This window comes from Madurella fahalii (genome assembly GCF_045866475.1).
Source record: "Madurella fahalii IFM 68171 DNA, scaffold_2, whole genome shotgun sequence".
Taxonomy (NCBI): domain Eukaryota; kingdom Fungi; phylum Ascomycota; class Sordariomycetes; order Sordariales; genus Madurella; species Madurella fahalii.
Genome location: NW_027263972.1, coordinates 2,943,442 through 2,966,452, shown reverse-complemented (window position 1 = coordinate 2,966,452; position 23,011 = coordinate 2,943,442). Strand labels below are relative to the sequence as shown.

The following is a 23,011-nucleotide window of genomic DNA, read 5'->3' as shown; positions in this document are numbered from 1 at the left end:
GCCGGAGTGAGAACGCAGGATAATCGCCCGAACCCCAGGGCAGCGCGACTGCTACCTTGATCGAGACGTCATCGGCCATTTCGTTAAGGATAGGCTGCCAGTCCTCGTCGTCCTCTTCTGTTCCTGTAACTGGAAACAACCGACCTGTGTATTGCCGGACACCAGCATAACGATCTACATCACATTCCTGCCGATTCCCACATTCTGCTAGCACGGCCATGACATCGCCCAAGAGGAGACAACCTGACATGGATTCTATGAGATAATACCTATTCCGGCATGATTAGCTACGGGATATTTGAATGTATGATGTACCCGGGACTCACATAGCGTCGTCCCCGGAATAGTCGCCATAACACTCAAGTACCATCTGCCGGCAAGGAGGTTTGTGTTGCCAGCATTGTGGTCCACGATCCAGGCTTATCGTAGACGCGCTTCTCCAAATCAAAATCTCCTTGCTCTTGCAGTTCGGCCGACGGAAGCCACGGGCGTTCCCCAACCGAGACGCCCAGTGAGTTAAATATTGGGTTCAGTTTCCACGTATGCCGACCTGCTGGACGCTACTCACGAGCGACCTCCTCGTCGCAAGGTCGATACCAGCAAGCCTCCTGAAGCGCCTGAGAATCGTGAATGACGTCCTTCCAGCAGCGGCAAACCAGCCGCGCTCGGATTCTATCTTGGATACGGTCGAGTTGTAGGATTATGCGCCAAAGGAGCTAACTGGCCTGTCACTCTACTGCTTTCGCCGTGGTGCCGGTTTTCCTGTTGCCTGGAATTTTTGCAACGGCTGCGTTCCCCTCGCGGGGCGGGAAGAATATTACCGAAGCAGGACAGTCGGGTGGTTCTGCAAAGAGGCCCATATACCTATATTTTCCGGGGTGGAACGAGACTGCCGCCACCCCCGTCATCGGCCCTTCCTCAAACTCGAAACGGCACCGCAAGCGAATCCAGTCGCTGGACTGCCGGCGGGGATTTGGAACCCGAAAGGGCACTCAAAGTAGTCTCCGGCGTCATTAAGATGAGTCGTGGGCGAAGATGCGGGCAACCTCCATCACTCACAGCCCATTTAGCGCGGAGTTAACTCTTGATTAGGAAGTCCGTTTCGATGACGGTAACTCGGTTCTGGTTATCCATGTTACATGCACTAGCGGAGACTCTGACAACGGCCCCTCGTAGACCTCTCTCACTAAACAAGGTATCAGGCAACTCTTTCTCCGACTCGAGTCAACCCCTTCATCGGAAATCGGCGTAGGGATAAGGCCTCGAAACGATCCTAATGCAACACGACAGCAATATATACTCGAAGACGAGAACAGTAGAGGGGTCCTACCCCTACTCTTTTAATGCAGGAATGGGGAACAAAGCCCGATCTAGTAACAGAAAATGTGAACCGGAATGTAACGGCCACTACAAGAGGACTAGCGAGACCTACCACTCTTCCTACGAACGCTTCATAAGTACCGACCGGTGGCCCAAGTAGACGAAAATAACGAGAAACAAAGCGAGTTCCTTGAGTACTGCGCTCGGAATCTCGTCCGCTATTGGCTCTCTAGTTGCGTCACACAGTAGATGGTGGTCTACCGCCCACAATAGGGTACAGCAGAATCATAATTCAAAGAAGGGAACAGCACACAATTCAAATTCTTTCAATTTACATTCAAGCCGCATGCTAGCGCCTAGTGACGGCAAACTTGGAATACATGACGATAATCCAGAATGCGTATTACTATGGTCTCTGTATGCCCTGGCGCCGTTGGCTATCGCTCAAGTCCCTTCGGCTCTACGGCGCAGCCAAATGGGAAAGCCTCATAACTTCCAGTGTTTGACGAGATAAATCCCATACTGAAGCAAGAGTTCATGCGGTTTCTACGCGATCCCAGTCTAATGAGAAAAGAGGTCACCCGCTTTGCCTTGAGTAATAACACAAGGCCTTTTAAGAACGGATTTGGATAGACTAGGTGTTCAAGATTTGAGGAGAAGTGAATGGTGGGAAGGTAGAGTGAAAAGCTGGTCGACTTTGCCGAGGAAAGCCTGGGATGCTTTATGCATCGTGCGGGCGTTCTCGGTGCCGCCTACTGGATTGATCGTTGTCGGTGTAGTGTGGGGAGTGATACTGGACGATGCGTATGCGGCGTTTATTATTATTGCCTACTTTATTTTGACACATGGGGCAACTGAGTACTTTTGCAGTTCGTCGAGTTGACACTCACATCTAACGGAGCTTGGCTAAACACTTATTCCCACCCGTTGCTTATTGCAGGGAATCACTAGCCGCTACAGTCCAAGTGCTGTCCCGGCAGCACACAAGATGCCCAGTTCGTGCTGATAGCCACACCAAATCACTCCTCATCCTCCCCTTCGGCAAACTCCAAATACCGATATGATGGAACGTACGAGATCTCCACACCGACTTTCCTCAACCGATGTTGCATGACCAGGCCGACCGCCCCTTCCTCATCTTGTTGCCACTTATCACGGCCCCAGTCAAAGTCTGTCTCATCATCCCCGCGAAGCCGGCTCTGGCCGAAATCGATCATGAAGACGTGGAATTCGGTTGAGTGTTCGTTACAATCGCATTGGCTGACAATGAAGTTGTCGGGCCGCACGTCTTTATTGAGCACGCCATGGTCCCCCAACGCATGAACGACTCGGATAGCTTGGTCCACGATACCCTGCCATGTCTCTGGTGGCGCCTTGGAGATGATATCCGAAAGACTGAAGCCACGGATATATTCCAGTAGGATCCCCTTTATCTGGAAATGTTCTCGTTGCCGCTCATTGGGGTTAACGTCTTCTGGGGTGATGTCTAATTCCACGGCGCCGATGAGACGCGGGACCATCGTCCCTTGGATGTCGCCGAGCCTTTCGTACACAGAGATTTCGGAGCTGTACATCATGCGCGCCTCGTGCGCAAGGGACGCTTCGTTCTGTCCTGCGTCCCAGTCGTCCTCAGTCTCATCTCGGAAGTTCTTGTCCCCGAGCCGCTCGATGAAGCCATCTATGTTGCCGCTCAGTACAATCCCGGCATACTGCTTGCCAAATTCCTCGGTCCACGGCTCAATCCCCTGGTCATCGCGAAGCTGCGAAGCAAAGCGCCAGTCATAAAGTTTCAAGAAGGCAGTGTGCGCAGTGCCGTTGTGGTTATTGCTGTTAGGATTGCTCAAGATGTCGACAACCATACTGCAGGAGAGGGTCCATGACTGCTGCGGCTTTTGGATTTTCAACTTGACGTCGGACGAGTCGTCTACTCGTCGAAGTGTCAGCAGCTCTCCAGCTTTGTATGGAGCAAGTAATGCCGGGCAATTCTTTGGCTCAATCATAGTTGATTTGTGAGGCTGTGGTACTTTGCACCTATGATGATCCGAGGCGTTGGTAAAAGATGTCTTTCGAGGACCAGTGTGTTGGCGGGGTTGGAATTTCAGGCTACGACGGGAGGCAGGCCTTGGGAGCTGGCGCTCAAATGTGGGGCTGTCCCGGCGCCTCATGGACTGGCCTGTCTGTGCGTCTGCAAGCAAACTGCAGCCGCACGCAAAAACGGCTGGGAGCCTGAGAATCAGGTCATGAACTTGGACTGCTCGTGTTTGTAATACATTAGGGATCAGGAACCCTCAGTCACGCTGCTTCCTCATCTTCCTACTCACTCAACTTACCAATCTGACCGGTCTAGGTTTGTCCGAATTCATCAGCCGCCAGCGTCCTCAAAAACAGGCACGCACAGTCTGCCATGCAGGTCAAGCGCCAATCGACGACCCTTCACAAACACGGATGCTTATCGGTTGGAAAACGGCCTTGTCGAGGATAGAAGCCATGCTCGCGTACCGCGCTAAGCTCAGCGCTTATAAGGGAGTGCTGGCGAATAATAAAGGCCATGATCCCGGGATATGCTTGGAATCTAGGCGGCATCATGTTCCTCATTGGACCTTGCGTGCACTCTTGTTTCACATTAGGCCTGCCGGTATTCAGTGGGCTCTCAAACACTCGATCACGGCGAACTACTAAGCCAAGACGTGCCAGGACGCGAGCGCTTCTTTGGCGCTTGGAAACATGAGTGCACCGACGGCGAGCTACCATCAAGTTTTGAGATCGAGTTGAAAATGTACTTAAAGTTCCCCGGTGTATTGCTGAAGTCTTTCGCTCGAATCTCAGAACTCGGGCTTCAAGTGTTCACCCACCACTGCAGTACTTCTTCTCCTACCCTAGGATACTGCTCATCCGACACGAAACGTTCAATCACAAGGCTGCCAATCTGTCACATGGCACAGGAAAGCAGAGCGACCACAACCAACCAAACAGCCAAGACGGCTAAGTCGGCGCATATTGGATCCAATAAGCGGCTGCTGAGGACCAGAGTTGAAGGACGGTTGCTATCTACAGGACCAGAGGCAGCCAACAAGCTACGGCTGAGGTAGCCCCGGGTTACGCGGCCCCGGCGGCTACGGCCAACGGAGTCAAGTTGCGTAGCCGTCCTGTAGACTCGCAACGGACTCAGGTATCGCCAACCACGACGAAGGAACGTCAAGGCGAGGCGGGGTATAATAGATGATTGACTTCCTGTATCTCAGAGACCCTCTCCTCTCTCCCCTCTCCTCTCTCCTCTCTCCTCTTCAAGGGAGCCTAAAGAAGAAATATCAGCAGTAAATCAGAACCCTCACCTTCATACTTTGAACCTGTGTTACACAATCCGAGACATCTACCAAAAGGGCCACCCGCATCAATCATGGTATGTCCTAGTTCATACATGCCTGGCCCCACTCACGTACTAATATGATTACTTGTAATAGGGTAAAAAAAAAACTGTGAAGGACTATGTCGATAACCTTGATGCAGCCAGCATGACGGGCAGCTGGACCCCCGCGGGACGATGGCATCGTATCCACGGTGACTGCAAGTCGACAACGGGGGGGATATGGCATATCGAAACTATGACAACAACAGAAGGCACCTACAAGGTCAGGGTTCTTCAAAATAACTCGATTTTGGAAAGCCTGGGTTTGGAGTACACAGAAATGCCGAGCTTCTCCACCATCGTGTCGGACCTCCAGGCGAAAGTATGAGGATCGCAAACTTCATAGCTAATAAAATGCGCTAAGGACATGCAATGAGAGACAAAAGAGACAAAAGGACGCGCCTCTTAACGAAGCTCCGGCAACAAGTGCTCAATTTTGCTTATGATATCATCAAGATTTGCAAACTTATGGCCGGGAAGCGCGGCGACTTCCATGTTGTGAAGCGCAGGGGATATGGGTACAATATGAGCGGTGTGTTAAGTCGAGAAACAAGCATGGAGGATACGTTAGTGAAATGGTGCAAAGACACACATCTACACCCACATACCCACCAAAACAAGGGGGAGGGCAAAGACGGCCAAATGCCAGACAGACAAGATAGACAAGACAAGCCAAGCGACACTACCACAGATCGGGTCACTGCGGCCTAAACAAGGTCAAAACAACATGTGCAGATAGAGCTCCCTCTGGTCAGAGAGACACCACTTTGCACGCAACGAAAGCTCGTCAATTGAGCCTGCAACAAGTGTGAAGAGAGTGCTGAATTGATTGTTCTGTCTAAGGAGCAATGGCCAGGACGGCCCTACTTATGGTGCGAAAGAAAAAATGGACCCACGGCAAGTTCCAGCCCCCGGGGCACCATCCTAGCAACTGCGTCCCTCTGGGGACTGTTTTCCCCAACTCAGTATGCACCAACGAGCTGTTACGCCACCTTGCATCTGAGACCTGGTTGGTCACCAATCTGCCGTCCGCGAGCTCACCGAGATCAAAGATGAACCAACATGCAGCCAGCTCCGATTGACAGCACATAATATAGCCCCAGGCAGGGCATCAGATTGATGACCGGGATTACCGCAAAGCAGCCCTGAGCGTCGTTCCCTCTGCCGTTGGGGCCTGGTTGACCCGTTACACCGGTCGGGGGGAAACGAAATTAGCCCGAGGAAATATATTTTCGAAAATCTGAAATTTCGGTAATTTAAATACACATGCAGAAGCGACGGAAGCCACAGTGTTTATCAACGCAGGGCATTGCGTTGTAAAAGAACTTTTTTCTATATCCAATACCAAGTTTACCACATGCATACACATGCATACACTCCGGGACACGTCATGATCCTTATACAGTGTCATCATCTAATCCGGGATACTGTACCCAACGCGCCATTGACCTTTGTGGGTTCATCAAACAGGCTGCCTGACCATCTATCTCTATCAGGCTCTGCGCGGCACATCATATTTCTATTTTATAGCCGCGTTGTGTAGGGGACTCCGACACTCGATCTCGGCAATACCCAGGCAGCGAGATCACACACAAGTCAAGTTATGACTATACAGTACCAGTTCCGGCAGTTTTCTTCCATACTCGCCACGATGCTCTACACAGTGGTCTATGCAAGTATCGTCGATGGCGCGGACAACACCATGGGTCTCAATTTGCCCAACAATGCCATCACCAGATTCGCGACTGCACACCCGACCTTGACCGCAACCGTCGGGGGCGTCGCGGCAACGTACATCTTTTTTTCGGCGCTCTTGCAATTCACGCAAGATGCGAACGAACCGCCTCTAGCGGCAACAACAATCCCGTTCCTGAGTCCCATCCTCGGCATGATCAAATGGAGCACAGGTTTTTACACGCACATGAGGTATGCTGTCTAATAGACCCCTATTGAGTTCAACTCTGATGTGGGTTGCAGAGACAAATACCAAAACCTGCCGATCTACACGCTTCGCATACCGGGAGCCCGTCTATACATTGTCAACTCCACTAACCTCATCCCCATCGTGCAACGGCAATGGCGCACCCTTCTCTTCCCACCCGTCTCGGCTCGGGCGTCGGAAGTCGCCATGGGAGGGAGCAAAAAGGCCCTCGACATTATTCGCGGCGATATGGTTACCGACAGCGGCTTCATGCACGACTTTATCAAAGCTATCCACCCGGCCTTATCTAACGGGGCCGCTCTTAACGCACTGAACAGCAAAGCCCTCCAAGTCTTCACCACGTCATTAGACGAAATCGTCGCCCGAGGGCCCCGGACGGTAAAGCTATTCGAGTGGATTGGTCACGAGTTCCTCATGGCTACCACGGACAGCGTCTACGGCCTACGCAACCCCCTCCGGGACCCCCGTAATGAGGCAGACTGGAACAAATTCCACCCTACTATTATGTTCCTTATGCTAAACCTCCTCCCGCTCTGGGCCTTCCGCAGTGCCATCAACGCACGTAACCGCCTTGCCAAGTCCTTCCAGGACTACCACGCCAATGGCCACTACAAGGAGGGCTCGGTCTATATCCAGCGCTGGACAGAGCACTTCGTCGGCCGAGGTATCTCCCCCGACGACATCGGGCGGTTCCACAATGGTGGATTATTCGCGCTCGTGGCGAACACAAGCCCGACCGCGTTCTGGACGGTATTCAACATTTTCTCAGATCCGAGCGTAACAGAGGACTGTCGGAAGGAAGTCCTACAAATAGTTACAGTAGATGAGGAAAACGGAGTACAGACATATACAGTCAAGGCGCAGTCCCTTAACGATTGCTGTCCGACACTAGTGTCGACTTTCCAGGAAGTCTTCCGCGTACATGGTATAGCGAACTCGGTACGCGTAGCTAACGAGGACTATATGCTCGATAGCAAGTATCTGATCAGAAAGGGCGGGATGGTTATGATGCCTGCTCGAGTGCAGCACCGGCTGAAGGAGGTGTGGGGAGAGGACGTAGACGAGTTTGATGCCCGGCGGTTCATCAGGAAGCCGGGGGAGCCAAGGCCCAATCCTATCGCGTTTCGCGGGTTCGGAGGCGGCACGACACTCTGCCCCGGTCGGCACTTTGCTACGGCTGAGATTTTGTTGTTCACGGCCATATTACTGTTGAGGTTTGATATCCTCCCAGCGCAGGGTGGGGAATGGCTTAAGCCGTCGACCGAAAAGTCCTCGCAGGCCGAGGCTATGGAGCAGCCGGATCATGATATTGAGGTTGAGCTCCGTCCGCGACCCGGGGCTGAGAGGCGGTGGCGGGTTTCGTTTGAAGGGACTGGAGAGGCTACGTTAGTTACTGAGGATTTGTGATAAAAATTTAGTTCACTTAAAGGAGCTGGTTCAGGATTTCGGTTAGGATCCCTTGCAGAGAGGAGGTGGGAAACATCTAGAAGAAATAAGTCGTATATTGAGTTGGGGAAAACAGTCCCCAGAGGGCAGGCTCCCTCTGATCAGAGGGACGCAGTTGCTAGGATGGTGCCCCGGGGGCTGGAACTTGCCGTGGGTCCATTTTTTCTTTCGCACCATAAGTAGGGCCGTCCTGGCCATTGCTCCTTAGACAGAACAATCAATCAGCACTCTCTTCACACTTGTTGCAGGCTCAATTGACGAGCTTTCGTTGCGTGCAAAGTGGTCTCTCTCTGACCAGAGGGAGCTCTATCTGCATATGTTGTTTTGACCTTGTTTAGGCTGCAGGGACCCGATCTGTGGTAGTGTCGCTTGGTTTGTCTTGTCTATCTTGTCTGGCATTTGGCTGTCTTTGCCCTCCCCCTTTGTTTTGGTGGGTATGTGGGTGTATATGTGTGTTTCTGCACCATTTGAGTAGATCAATAAAGACCCTGTCAAAAAGTTGGGTCACACTCGCCTTGGCGTCCCTGCCCACTTTACCACCCTCTTTACAAGAACAGCCATAACACAGTCAAAACTGGGCCAAATTGAACGCAGACTTGATCAAATTGACGGTATTTGACTGGGCTTCAATATTTGGTATACCAGCCCTATGCCTTACGCACTGCAGCCAGGCGCCTGGGCATGGACTTGATCAGCCTATCTATCAAGTCCTGGGGCACCTTATCCTACGCATCCTTCAGGGCCGCTTCTACCTTTGCGATATTAGCCTCGTTTTTCTTGAGTAAATAGAGTCTAGGGTAGTCCCTACGTAGGATTTCCTTTATTTTCTTCCAGCATGCTCAATCGGGTTCAAATCTGGACTGTGGGGAGGGTGTTCCATTACCCAGATTCCATGCCGTTCGAGCCATTCCTTCGTCTTGTCTGCCATATGGATTTTGGCGTTATCCTGAAGGAAAAAGGTGCCAGAGCGATAGCAGGGAGCCAGACCCTCCTCTAGAGCCCAGATATAGCTATTAGCTGTATATCCGTGGCGCGGAACGTCGGGATCCCTGGTCATGATTACCAAGGGTGACCTCCCACCCACCCATATCATCCCCCACACCATGATTGTGATCTCAGCCTTAACGTGAGCCTGGACGTTGATAACCTCCTTGTCGTATTTAGTCTCTGGCATTCGAAAAACCCAGCTATTGGGAGTATCTGGAGCCGTAGCAACAGACGATTCATCAGAGTAAGCCCCCTGAATTTAGACCTAATTAGCAAGCTCCTTGACACTACTTATATAAGTCAGCTTACCTCCATCAATATTGTCTCCTCGCGTCTCAATCTTTTTGTATATACAAGCCGATTGGCTACCCTCTTCTCATTGAGAGCAATACGCTTGATCGAACGGAATTTACGCCTGAAATGCTTACCCAGAACCCGACGTAGGGTATTCTGAGTAACTCCAACAGGGCAGGAACCAATCAAAGCGGCTCAGCTCATCCGGGGGTTTCTTTTTACCATCTGAACTATATATCGAGCTTGTTGGGGGCTAAGCTTCCTAGGACGACCACTACGGGGGGCACTTTCGACGGTGTTGCGGGTGTAGAAGCGTTTGACGGTACGTGATATACAGGCCGGACTACAGTCGAAGTTGTCGGCCAAGACTTTGCAAGGCGTCCCAGCCATTCAAGCCGCCACAATTGCAGCCCGCTCTTCCGTAGTAAGGTGCTTCCTATACCCACGGATAGAGCGGACATTAGGGGACAATTCTATCCCGAAAGCCCTCATTTTGGCTAAAAATTGACAAAGTTGTGTGGGTTTGAAGATGGTGGGTAGTATTGGGGAGACGCGTCGCTGGACGCGGTCGCGTTGGCAAAGTGGGGAGTGTGACCCAACTTTTTGACAGGGACTGTATATAGAGTAAAAGACCTTCTTTAGAATATAGATAGGAAGCTAGTTGATACCTGTATCTGAGAACGGAGGGATGGACAGATATCACGTGTTGATAAGGTATGTAGATTAGATAGCCTCTTGAGGAAGGATCGCTCTACGATCCATGCGCTCTGCCCACTTCACCGATTTCGGGCAATTTCCAATGGGCACTTAAGTACCTAGAGGTGAGCCACTCTCTCTTCCTCAAGACGACAATTCTCACATCACCAACTTATCTGCTATACTCTTGCTTTCCACGCGTTTAAGCGTATCACTAGTACAGGTATATATAAGGTTCTCTAAGGAAATATCCTCTATCTTTATAAAGTAAAAATCGGGGTATTATCTTACTTTTCTCCACTGAAACTGCATACACTTTAATGTGACTACTACTGTAAGATAGATCTGGAAGAGCTGATTCTAACGGTATATAGATCTATAGGGTAGAATAGATAGTAGTTACAAGCTCGGCCAAAGTCCTCCCTTCTCTATATATATAAGTCAAAGAGTCTCTATATAAGAGACTATAGGACTGAAAAAAAAAACAACGGTTCGTAGGATGGTTGATTTGGCTGTAAAACAGGGTTTTCCTTAACTAATTGTTAGTGTTTTTGTGTTTTTACGGGCTGCAAACTCTTAACAGCTTAACAGGATTTGGTCAATTGCTGTTATAAATTTTTATTGGCCCAAAAAGTCTTGGCTGCTGATCCCACTTACGGGTCCCTGTGAGGACCGGCTGAGCGGGGCCAGCGTGAGGCGCGGTCTGGAAGCCTCGGAGCCGCAGCGTAAGCGAGCCTCAGAAGCAACAACGGCACTAAGCTGGAATGGTATAAATAGCGCGTCAGATGAGCGTCGAATGAGCGTACCAGCAAGGAGGACGACAAAGCAGTAGAGCGGGGAAGTAAGCCCTAGCGATACTGTCACGGGTATAAGAAGGAGGGCGGGAGACAGAGCTTAGGGGAGAGGCAGAGTTCAATGAGACCACTACTCAACCTCTAACGAGCACTCTGCTCCTACGTTGCGCGTGCACTACTTGTACCCAGACACTCTGGTCTTACTACCCTTGGATCCTTGATCCTCACAGTCCCATATTCAATTTTTGCGGGCTACTTAATTTTTACGGGCCATTCCTCTCCTCCCAACTCTCTTAATTCTACAGTTCAGAAAAGCTCTCTAAATGTGTGAGGATCAAGGATCTAAGGGTATTAGGACCAGAGTGCCTGGGTACGAGCAGTGTACGCGCAACGTAGGAGCAGAGTGCTCGTTAGGGGTGGGATGGTGGTCTCATTGAACTCTGTCTCTCTCCTAAGTCCTGTCTTCCACCCCCCTCTTTATGCCCTGCGATGACAACGTCTGGGCTTACTTACCCCGCTCGCTGCCCCGTTATCGACCTTGCTTGTACGCTCCTTCGACGCTCCTCTGATGCGATATCCTCGCCCTTCTGGCCTAGCGTTGTTGTTGCTTTTGCGACCCCGCCGGCGCTGCGGCTTCGGGGCTTCCGTCCTGCGCCTATGCCGACCTTACCCAGCCGGTCCTTACAGAGCCTCCCTCCTTCCGGGCTCCTGCCCTCAGGAGCTATCCGGCCTATGTGCCCCTTCGTAGGTGATGCTATCGACAATCTTGTTTACGGGCCTTGTGCGTACTAGCTGCGTGGTTGCCTGCCCTGCGTAGCGCTCGAGGTGCTGGATGTTGGGATGCCGCCTATAGTGCTTTCTCGCGGTCCTCGAGTTGCTGCTGCATTGTCTCTCCTTCCTTGCCTTCCTCGCTGTACAGGCACTTGCAGCCGCCGGAGCTTATTGTTGCGTAGACGCTGTGGGTTGTAAGCGCGGAAGTATCGGGGTTACTGCGTTATGTGGTACGGTGATTGTTTGGCTGCGTATTATTGTCTTCCCTTGGTCTCAACAATAGTATACGCGCAGCCTCAATGACTTAGAAGTGGGGGAGAGGGGGTTTTTGCTGAGAAAAGGAAGTTAGAGTAGGTAGTATAAGGTAATTGCATTTAGATTGCGTGGTCGTAGCGGGGAGGCAGCTCTGCCCTTGCTGATTGTAGTCGTCCCGGCTTAACTATCTCGAACTTCCTTTGCACTGATCTTTAGTCTCATTTTTGGGAAAAGTGGGGCCTCTACCAGTTCTGGGTATAAAGAGGGCTTCCCTCCCCCTAGTTCCTTTCCTCTCTTTTTTTCCTTATGGTCTTGCTCTCGTAGGTTGCGCCCTTCTTGCTCCCTTACCTCTCTATCCTTTACCTGTACCTTCTGTACTTCTCTGCCGCTTGTTTTATGTTTCTGTAGTTCGGTCTGCTGACTGCCTGGTGTGTTGTAGTTGCCGTCCCCGCCCTCGCCGCTCTCGCTCTGCTCTCTCGCTTTGCTTTCTGCGCTCTGCTCTCTGTGCTCTGCTCTCTGCGCTCCCCCCCCCTCTGCTTGGTCCGCTATATCGGATAAACGCCCTGTAAATAGCGCCTTCGCTACTCTTGTAGGGTCTCTGTGCGTGCTGATCCTTTCTCAGGCTGAAGATAATGAAGAGCCCGGCGGTCCCCCTAAGAAGTCTAAGGCCGTTCCTACGTCCCCTGGCTCCTTAGTAGGTTTCTGGTCCTCCCTTTTCCCGCTTTCGCTGCTCCTAACCTGCTTCTCTAGGCCGAAGACGACGTCGCTCCGTCCTCCCCGCCTGCTGCCGATACCCCCAAGGCCCGCGATAAGCTCGCCGAGGGCGCCTGCTGTGTCATCCCGTGAGTATTCCTCCTTCGGCCGCTAGCTCCCCGTTGATTGTGCGTAGCTGCCGCTCGTACCTCCGCTGTATACTGAAGAAGGGTCCTTCCGCTAGCTATAAGAACTAGAAGAGCTCCGGTGCCCGCTATTTCCGCTATATGTACTACAACTATATCTACCTGCCGGTAGGTCCTTCCCCTCTTATTTTGTACTGCTCCTGCAGCGTTTGTTAGTAGCGTCTGACTATTTCTAGGTCCCCCCCGATGCGTTGAATACGGTGGTCCGGTTTATAGAAGCCTTTGACTGTATGGAGTTCCCTGCTGCTGGTAAGGATATAAGTAAAACTTTTTTTTTTTTGCTTCTTAGCTGTATATTTCTTGCGCTAACGGTGCTTTTCCTCAGGTTGCTAGTCTGGAGGAGGAGGTCTAGGAGACTGGTAATACCGCCCTATATGCCCTCAAGGACTTCTCTGCCCCCCAGCCCTGGTCCGCCGAGGTTGCTGCCTACCGTGCCAGCGCTAACCGCGCTGGTCGTACGCTGCGCCTCCGCTGTAATGGTAGCGTTGCTGCGGGTTCGTCTTTCGCTGTCTCTGCTGCTGCCGGTTCCTCGTCCTTGCCCTCGGGCGCTGCCCCTGAGCTCCCCCTCCTATTGGAGGTATAGACTATGGTCCTGACTAACATTTAGAAGCGTTTAGGCGATATAGAGGCGCTGCTTTTGCGTATTGCGGACCACCTTACCCCTGTTATACAGGAGGGTGATACTGAGGTTGAAAGTAAGGAGGAGTAGATAGGGCGCTGCTTGGGCACGGGTTTTTCGTAGGTTTTTTAATGCCTTTAGACAAATTGAAGCTTTTTCCCTTACCTGATATGCTCTTATATACTTATACTCTGCGCTGCCTTTATGCCTTTGTGAATCTCACTTCGTATGCCCTTAATAATAGTCTATTATCTAGGTGTTCCCTGGGTTCTTAGGTATTATCCTTAGGTAGATAGCCCTTCTATTTGATCAGGAACTGCCTATTTCTCGCTGAACCCCTATGGTCGATAATGGCTTCTACCTCGTAATGTTGCTCTTCTAGCTCGACGTCGACCCTTTTATACTGCTCCTGTACTTGTTCCTCGTTGCCCTTGAATAGCTCGAGTAGGGTAATTGGGAAAACTCGATAGATATAATAGTATTGTAGAAGGTCCAGCTCGTATACTATCTTCCTATTGCCGATAACCTTAAGGATCTTGAAGGGCCCTAGATACTTATCTGTAAGTTTGCTGCTTAGACGCCGCTGCTTGAGGTACTTTGTTAAGAGCTAGACCTATTGACTAACTTGGAATACCTTATCTTCCCGCTTTCGATTATACTACTTCTCGTAGTTCCTGTTAGTAGCAACGAGGATATTATAGATCCTTTCGCGACTTGCCGACAAGCGTCTTACTCGCTTATCTGTAGCGGGAACTGAGCTTCTAGGGATTGTTATAGGATCTAGAGGATCTCGGGGGTAGAACCTATAGAGAAGAAAGGCTGGCGTCGACTGTATTGCTGTATAGTAGGAACTGTTATAGGTATGCTCTACGAGGTGTAGATGATATATCTAATCTGCTTGATTGTAGCTGCAGAACGTATGTAAGTAATACTCGAGTATCTGGTTCTAGCGCTCCGTCTGCCTATCCGTCTACGGGTAATATGCGGTACTTAGGTGCCGCTTGATACCTAAGAGCTTGTATAAGGTCTTCTAGAAGGAGCTTGTAAATAGGCTGCCCCTGTCGGATACGATAGACTAGGGAAGTTCGAAGGGTCGGTAGATATAGTCGAAGAATAGCTCTACGAAGGCACTTGCTATAAGTATTGTAGTTGTTACGATATAAAGGGCGTACTTCGTGAACTTATCTACTACGACTAGGGTAACGTTATACGCCTTGCCTATCCGAGGGTCGATCGAGGTTGATAGGCCTGTAATAAAGTCTACTGTGATTATCTACTATAGTCCGTCGGGCACTGGTAGTACTACGAGTAAGCTGTAAGGGCGGTATATATGTAGCTTCGTACGTTAGTAGGTTATATAGTTGCTGTTGACGTATATTACTATATCCTCTTTTATAGACGGCTAAAAGTAATTGCGTTCTAGGCGCTCTTGCATCTTCTTAAAGCCTCTATAGCCTGTAGTCGGTATATTATAATAGCTCTCAATTAGCTCGTACCTAAGGGATAGGGGAATATATACTCTGCCTTAATAACGGATAAGCCTGTCCTCTCCTTCTTTCTAAGAGCCTTCACCGCTCCTATACTGCTGCTTATAAGCGTTAGACTGAAGCTATTAATCTTTTAGTTGCTCCTCGAGCAATATTTCTTCTAAAGACAGCTACCCTCCTATCGCCTAGGTCCTATAATCTCCGTTTTTAACGCCTATAGCGCCTACGATAGGTGTATAGTAATCAGGTGCAGCCTCATTATAAGAGTCATTCCCTATATAACGGTAGAGGCCCCCGACGCCGAATGCACTATCCGGTCCTTCGGGGGGGCTAGCGCTAGCGATGTATATCTGCTTCTTAGATATAGTACCTTCGTCCTTATCTATAGAGCTGCGGCCGTACTTCTCGCTGTAGTCCCAGACCTTTTAGACAACAACGTCGCTCTAGCCTTCTTAGCTCAGTAGCAACCTCTTAAACTCTTCTCTTTCTTACTTAATAACTTCTTCGTCTTCTACTATTCTTATATACAGCGGTAGTGCAACTGTAGCAGATGGTTGGAGTAGTCTTCGGGCCGTAGCGATAACGGGGTAGGGGCTAGGGTTCTCCTATCGCCTACGCTCAATCCTGTTCTGCAGGAGTTGAAGCAGCGGGTTCTCAGCGTCTTCGCCCGCCTCTTCTTCTTCTATATAGTCTGGCCTACACGAAAGTCCATTAGCAGGGTTCTAAGTACTAGGGCGGTATTTAATAACGAAGTCAAATACAGTTAAGTCGTCACTCTAACGCAGTTGCTATAGGCTTAGCCTCTTCTTAGTCTTCTAGTACTCTAGGTTAAGATAGTCTGTTAGGACTATAACTGGGACCTGGATATAAAGGAGATACTGGGACCAAGTTCAGAACGTATCGACGAACGTAAGCAGCTCTCTATCTCCGGTACCGTAACGCGTTTCTTCAGGTATAAGCTTCTTCGATCTAAAAGCGATAGGGTGCCAACGATCCTTATAGAGCTGCAAAAGTACTGCTCCGATCGTACACTTCGAGGCATCTGTCTCTATACGGATAGGCAGAGAGGGATCGAAGTGCCTAAGGATGGGGGCCTCGCCGAATTTACTTCTAAGCAGCTCGAATACTTCGGTTGCTTCCTTCGTAAATACGAACAGGCGCTTCTGGTCGCTATATAGGAGGTCTGTTAAAGGGGTATAAATCCTCGAATAGTTCCTAATAAAGCGATAGTAGAACCCTATAAATCCCAAGAAGACTTGGATATCGTATACGCTACGAAGGAGCGGCTACTACGTAACGGACTCGATACGGGACAGCTTTATAGCGATCCCTTTAGATAAGATTATATACCCTAGGAACTCGACTTCAGTGGTATAGAATTAGTACTTCTTGAGATTGGTATAGAGGTCGGCCTTTTCCAATCGATCGAGGACTTCTTTTACATACTGCTTATATGCTACTTCGTTATCGCTATAGATCAGAATATCGTCTAAGTAGACGATATATATAACGTCTACTAGTCTAGATAACGCTTAGTTGATATATGTCTAGAAGGTCGCTAGGGCGTTAGCTAGTCCTATCGCTATTATATAGAACTTATAGTAGCCGTATTATATACGAAAGGCGGTCTTCCACTCGTCGCCCTTACTGAGCCTAATGCGATAGTATATATCCTTTAAATCGATCTTAGTATAGATCTTAGCCGTTGACAGACGGTTAAGGATCTCTCTAATTAGCGGGATAGGTACGCGGTTCTTGTATATTACCGCGTTCAGCCCTTGGTAGTCGATAACAAGGTGCAATTCGCCCCCCTTTTTTAGGACGAATAAGATAGAGGCGCCTGCAGGGCTTATAGAGGGTCGTATCTAGCCCTTCTTAGTAGTAGCCCTGAGCTACTCGTGTAGGGTCTCGAGTTCTATCACCCCCAATAGGTAAATTGGTCCCTAGGGCGGCTGTATATCGTCTACGAGCTCAATGCAGTACTTTACTAATATCTTGGAGAAGGGTAGGATCCCTGACTTATAGAATAGCTTTTTGTACGCCCGGTAAGCCTCCGGGAGCTGCAGTTACTCTAGTTTATACACTATATTGGTAGGGTCCTCGTTAGAGGGGATAACAGCTACAAGGGCAAATACCAATCTGACCTACTATTGCTTAAGCTCAACGTATAAGCCTATTCGCAGCGCCTCAGACGGGTAAGCCTACGTCTTGGCCTAGAAGTCGATATCAGGGTTAGCCATTTCGAGCCAGGGCTAGCTAAATAGGACGATAAAGGGCTCAATATCCACGACAACAAAGTGCAGGAGATACGTCTGAGCCCTACCTTTATAGTCGACGGCACGTATATAAAGGGGATACACTCTGTAAGTTTATATAAGTTGATTTCCAATGCCGGTAATCCCTACCGATAGCTCGAAGTGCTTAAGGAGGGAGTGCTTAGTAAAGTAGCTGTAGCTGATTAGATTATAATCTGCTCCTAAGTCGAGTATTGTAGGTACCTTTTCCTAGCTTCCTCGTAACCTGACTATTACATCGGACTCGATACGACGAGAGGTGTCCCCGGCGTTGTCCTATTTCTCAGTCGCTATAGCTCCTGCACGTTCCTATAGAGGGATCTAGTTACTGCTGGTAGTAGGGTCGTCGCTGGGGCACCGAAGTAACGTATACCCTGTTTGATTGCAGCGCCGGTATACCGCCTGGGGGCAATTAGTTAAGTAGTGCCTTAGCTGGTTGCAGGTATAGTAGCGTTGTTGCTGCTTGTCCGCCCTCTCCGGTGCTAGGGGGTTGGACGGCCCCGACAGACAGTTTCTGGCGATATAGCCCTCCCTTCCGTAGTTGTAGCAGACGATATTACGCTCTAGTTGCGCCAGCGGAGCTTAGGCGCCTCTCTCGACAGACTCTGGTGCTGTAGGGGGTTCTAGCGGGGGTCGTAGTCGGGAGCGGTATCCCGAAGTCCCTTCAACCCGCTAACTGTCTTCAATCCGACGGGCGGTGCTTATAAGCTGCTAGTAAGTAGTAGGTAAGGTAGCTTAGCAGGTAATCGCTAGGCGAATCTCCCTATAGAACTTCGGGAGGAGGCCAATTACCTGCTGACTCTCCTCTATCTAGTAGGGGAGGTCGGTAGTAATAGTTGTATATCGATCTACGAATTCCGTTACCGTCTCATCGTCGTGCTAACGCAGGTTATCAAGCTGTATAGCCGCAGAGAGGGCACGTGTCTCCGGGTCTGAGAGCTGACTGCGAAGGAACTTAACGAATTCCTCCTATATTACTAAGGTAGGGTCGAAGGAAGGGTCATTTTCCCGCTTAGTAATGTACTTGACCCAGGAGTTCTTAGGGGTCCCGTGTAGGCAGCTCACCGTATATATAATGCAGTTGCTGCTTGGAACGTTGCCGAGAAGGCGGAAGTTCGCCTTGTAGTCGAAGAGAAAATTGCGAAGAGCGGTTGCATTGGACCTATTGTATATAGGATGGGTGAGAGTCGGGGTCTTCTACGTCACTCCTACCTATGCGACTATCCTAAGCTGCTGGGGCGCTACGCTCGCGGGGGTCGTAGGAGCGGGCTCAGGAGGGGTCAAAAGGGCCTCCCGGGATGGATGTATTATAGAATTAGCCAGAGGCGCTGGTTCTAGTGTGCGTTGATTCTGATGGAGGAGTAGCTCAAGCTTAGCTCTCTTGCAGCGTAGTGCAGCCTCCCGGCGCACGACAGCAATCTGCTCGTCGAGTCGTCGTTCCTCGTTAAGTAGTTACTGCTGTTGCTCAGACAGGGGCGCGTCTATCTGTACTGCAGGGGAGCGGTTGATAAGCAGCTCGTCTGCAGGTAAGCGCCCTTAGGTTATACTGAGGGAATTAAGGACCTGAGTGTCCGAAACCTCAGGAATATCAGGAAGTTGTGCGATACTGGAAGGCTGGCTATTCGACGTAAGCGAGCCTTCTGTTTCGCTTGCAAGCTGATTGAGAGTAGTGCGCTGACGCCTTAGTACTATGCTTGCCCCGGACGGTCTAGTCGCCTGGAAGGCAAAGAGTTTAACGTATGAGGATCAAGGATCTAAGGGTATTAGGACTAGAGTGCCTGGGTACGAGCAGTGTACGCGTAATGTAGGAGCAGAGTGCTCGTTAGGGGTGGGATGGTGGTCTCATTGAACTCTGTCTCTCTCCTAAGTCCTGTCTTCTACCCCCCTCTTTATGCCCTGCGATAACAACGTCTGGGCTCACTTACCCCGTTCGCTGCCCCGTCATCGACCTTGCTTGTACGCTCCTTCGACGCTCCTCTGATGCGATATCCTCGCCCTTCTGGCCTAGCGTTGTTGTTGCTTTTGCGACCCCGCCGGCGCTGCGGCTTCGGGGCTTCCGTCCTGCGCCTACGCCGACCTTACCCAGCCGGTCCTCACAAAATGCCTCTACGTCGTCGTCAATGTGCCTCCTAAGATCATTTTTGTAGTGGCTGTCGTGTATACCGCCCTCTTACGGATTTTCGAACTCGGTCGAATGGTGCACCGTATGCAACGTATATACGTTGTTCCGGGGCCCGTATACGCGCTGTATCGCGCCGTCGAGCTGCAGTAAACCTTGTAACACCTGCAGGAGCGGCTGTAACGGTACCTGCACGACACCTTGCTATAGATGAACCTCTTGGTTGGCTTCCTCTAACAGGTATTGAATCTGTTATGCCTTATGATCTCGGTTCTTAAACTGTTGAATGTACTGAGTATAGTACTTTATACTGGTTAGATGAGCGTCTTACGGTATATGTTGCCCCTATATTCTTCTCTGTCAAATATACTAATAGGCCTATAGAACTCAATACCTATAAACCCAAAGTTTAGGTCCTATTGCTTACAAGGCGATATTACCTTTCCTACTTAGCAGCCGTTGCCTCCTTTTCTCCTCTACCTATTAACCGATAACGGGTCCCGTAAATCTATCTTTCGAAACAATTTACAGCAGTACAATAATGCCTTTACTTTCACTTCTATCTCTATAAGTCAGACTATATACGGGATTATAGGTAGCAGCCTAATAGACTACCAAATCTATAGTACTCTATATCATCTATAGGGCCTACTAGAACCTATTCCAGGTTAACCTCCGTAGTTTACGCAACTCTATTTCTTTAACCCGCAAATAGCTAATACACATCGTTTAGGCCGTAGTACAGACCTTGACCCTACTTTTCTCTCTAATTTTACCGAGTTCTTATATACCAACAACCCCTTCATTTCACGATATCTTATAGTTCTCGAGCGTTTTATAGCCATTCCTGGCCCTATACAGGTATTGTTGAACCTATAGATAAGCCTCATTATTTAAGAGGGAGCAGATCTATATCGAGAAAACCTCCCTGTTACAGACGACGTAGCTGTTCTTATCCTAGATGAATATACTGGAAGTAGTTTTCGAGATATTATCTTAGCCCAACGTAGATCTGACGGGGCTATAAGAGGGTAGTGCTATATCCATCCTTATTCAGCTATATACCTCCTTTTAACATACCTATTAATGTTCCTGCGAAGTAACTTTAGTTATCGATAGGGGTTGCCTTTACAGGATTACCGAGAATGCGGGTATACGAAGAAAACCCTTAACTGGGGAGCGTGGTATAGATATATTTTATATACCTGTTAGAGTCAAAGTCAGACCCCTTTTCTTTTCCGGCAGCTGTTCTAGCAGTTCTTAGTAGATTTATAGTGTGAGGACCGGCTGAGCGGGGCTAGCGTGAGGCGCGATCCGGAAGCCTCGGAGCCGCAGCGTAAGCGAGCCTCAGAAGCAACAACAGCACTAAGCTGGAATGGCATAAATAGCGCGTCAGATGAGCGTCGAAGGAGCGCACCAGCAAAGAGGACGATAAAGCAGTAGAGCGGGGAAGTAAGCCCTAGCGATACTGTCACGGGCATAAGAAGGAGGGCGGGAGACAGAGCTTAGGGGAGAGGCAGAGTTCAATGAGACCACTACTCAACCCCTAACGAGTACTCTGTTCCTACGTTGCGCGTGTACTGCTTGTACCCAGATACTCTAGTCTTACTACCCTTGGATCCTTGATCCTTATACATTGAACTCTTTGCCTTCCGGGCGACTAGACCGTCCGGGACGAGTATAGTACTAAGGTGTTAACGCGCTACTTTCAATCAGCTTGTAAACGAAATAGAAGGCTCGCTTACATCAAATAGCTAGCCTTCTAGCAGCATTCAACTCCCTGATATCCCTGAGATTCCCGACACTCAAGTCCTTAATCCCCTTAGTATAATCTAAGGACGCCTACCTGCAGACGATCTACTCACTAGCTACTCCCCTATAGCGCAGCCGGGTACGCCGCCGCCTAAGCGCCAGCAGCGACTGCTAGAGGAGGAGCAACGACTTGATAAGGAGATCGCTATCGCTCGAAGACAGGTAATGCTATGCTGTAAGAGAGCTAAGCTAGAGCTGCTCCTCCGAGACTAACCTATCCCGGAGCCCGAACCTCTGTCTCACCCAACGGTATATCCTTCCCGGAAGGCTCTCTTGACCCCCCCTAACCCTACTCTTGCGAGCCCTATAGGCATAACGCCCTAGCAACTCGGAGTAGTCGTACTAGGAGGAGTAACTTGGAAGACCCCGGCACTTACCTATCCTACATACAATAGGTCCAATACGACTGCCCTTCGCAATTTCCTCTTCGACTATAAGGTGAACTTCGCCCTTATCGGCAACGTTCTAAGCAGCGACTGCGTTATATATACAGTAAGCTGCCTCTACAGGACCCTAAAGAATGTTTAGGTCAACTATATCAGCGAGAGGGAAAATGACCCTACCTTCGACCTCACCCTAGTTATATAGGAAGAACTCGTTGAATTCCTTTATAGCCAGCTCTCGGATCCGGAGACGCATACCCTTTCTACGGCTATACAGCTTAATAACCTACATTAATACGACGACGAAACGGTTACAGAATTCATAGATCGATATACAACTATCACTACTGACCTCCCCTACCAGATAGAAGAAAGTTAATAGATAATCAGCCTCCTCCCGAAGTTCTATAGAGAGATTCGCCTAGCAATTACCTACTATAGTACCTTACTAGCTATATACTAGCAGCTGGTAAGTACTATTCGGCGGATCGAAGATAGTTAGCGAGCCGAAGGAACGTCGGGCTACCACTCCCGGCTGCGACCCCCTACCGCCTTCGAGCTAGGTAATAGGAGTGCTTAAGCCCCGCTAACGTGACTAGGGCGCAACGTTATCTGCTATAACTGCAGAAAGGAGGGCTATATCGCTAGGAATTGTCTGTCGGGGCCGTCCAACCCCCTAGTACCGGAGAGGGTAGATAAGTAGTAACAATACTGCTATACCTATAACCAGCCTAGGCACTACTCGACCAATTGCCCCTAAGCGGTCTACAGACGATACGACTAGGTAGGCTATATAGCGCTCCGATATCCTAACGATACCCTTATCAGTAATAGCAACTAGACCCCTCTACGAGAACGCACTAGGGCCGTAGCGGTAGAGCGATAGGACAACACGGGGGGCACCTCTCGTCGTATAGAATCTGATATTATAGTCAGATTGTAGGGGAGTTGGAAGAAGGTACCTGCAATGCTCGACTCGGGAGCGGATTATAATCTGATCAGCTATAGCTACCTTGCTAAGCACTCTCTCCTCGAATATTTCGAGCCGTCTGTAGAGCTTACTAGTATTAGAAATAAACCTATACGAACTTACGGAGTATATCCCCTCTATATACGTACTACCGATTGCAAAGGCAGAACTCAGACGTACCTTCTGTACCTTATAGTCATAGATATCGAGCCCTTTATCGTCATTCTCGGCTAGCCTTAGCTCGAGATAGCCAACCCCGATATCAACTTCCGAAGTAAAACGTGGATGTACCTACCTAAGGCACTACGAGTGGGCTTACGCATTGAGCCCAAGCAACCGTAGACGGGATCTGTATTCGCCCTCACAGCTGTTATCCCCTTTAGTAAGGACCCTACCAATATAACGTACGAGCTAGAGTAGCCGTAGCTCCCCGAGGCTTACCGGGTATACGAGAAGCTGTTCTATAAGTCTAGGATTTTACCTTTCCCCTAGACGACAACGAAGTATCGCATTGAAC

General features: G+C 49.7%; 2 protein-coding genes across 2 annotated transcripts; one reads left to right on the top strand and one right to left on the bottom strand.

Annotated features, from left to right (window-relative positions):
• Positions 1 to 2,339: 2,339 nt before the first annotated feature.
• Positions 2,340 to 3,320, bottom strand: MFIFM68171_03622 (uncharacterized protein; the record flags this gene model as incomplete). The annotated part of the gene is made up of 1 exon (XM_071059043.1): positions 2,340 to 3,320. One exon carries the CDS (start codon positions 3,318 to 3,320, stop codon positions 2,340 to 2,342), a length of 981 nt encoding a protein of 326 aa, XP_070915144.1.
• Positions 3,321 to 6,377: 3,057 nt separating this feature from the next.
• On the top strand, positions 6,378 to 8,075 carry MFIFM68171_03621 (uncharacterized protein; the record flags this gene model as incomplete). The annotated part of the gene is made up of 2 exons (XM_071059042.1): positions 6,378 to 6,652; positions 6,704 to 8,075. 2 exons carry the CDS (start codon positions 6,378 to 6,380, stop codon positions 8,073 to 8,075), a joined length of 1,647 nt encoding a protein of 548 aa, XP_070915143.1.
• Positions 8,076 to 23,011: the final 14,936 nt, after the last annotated feature.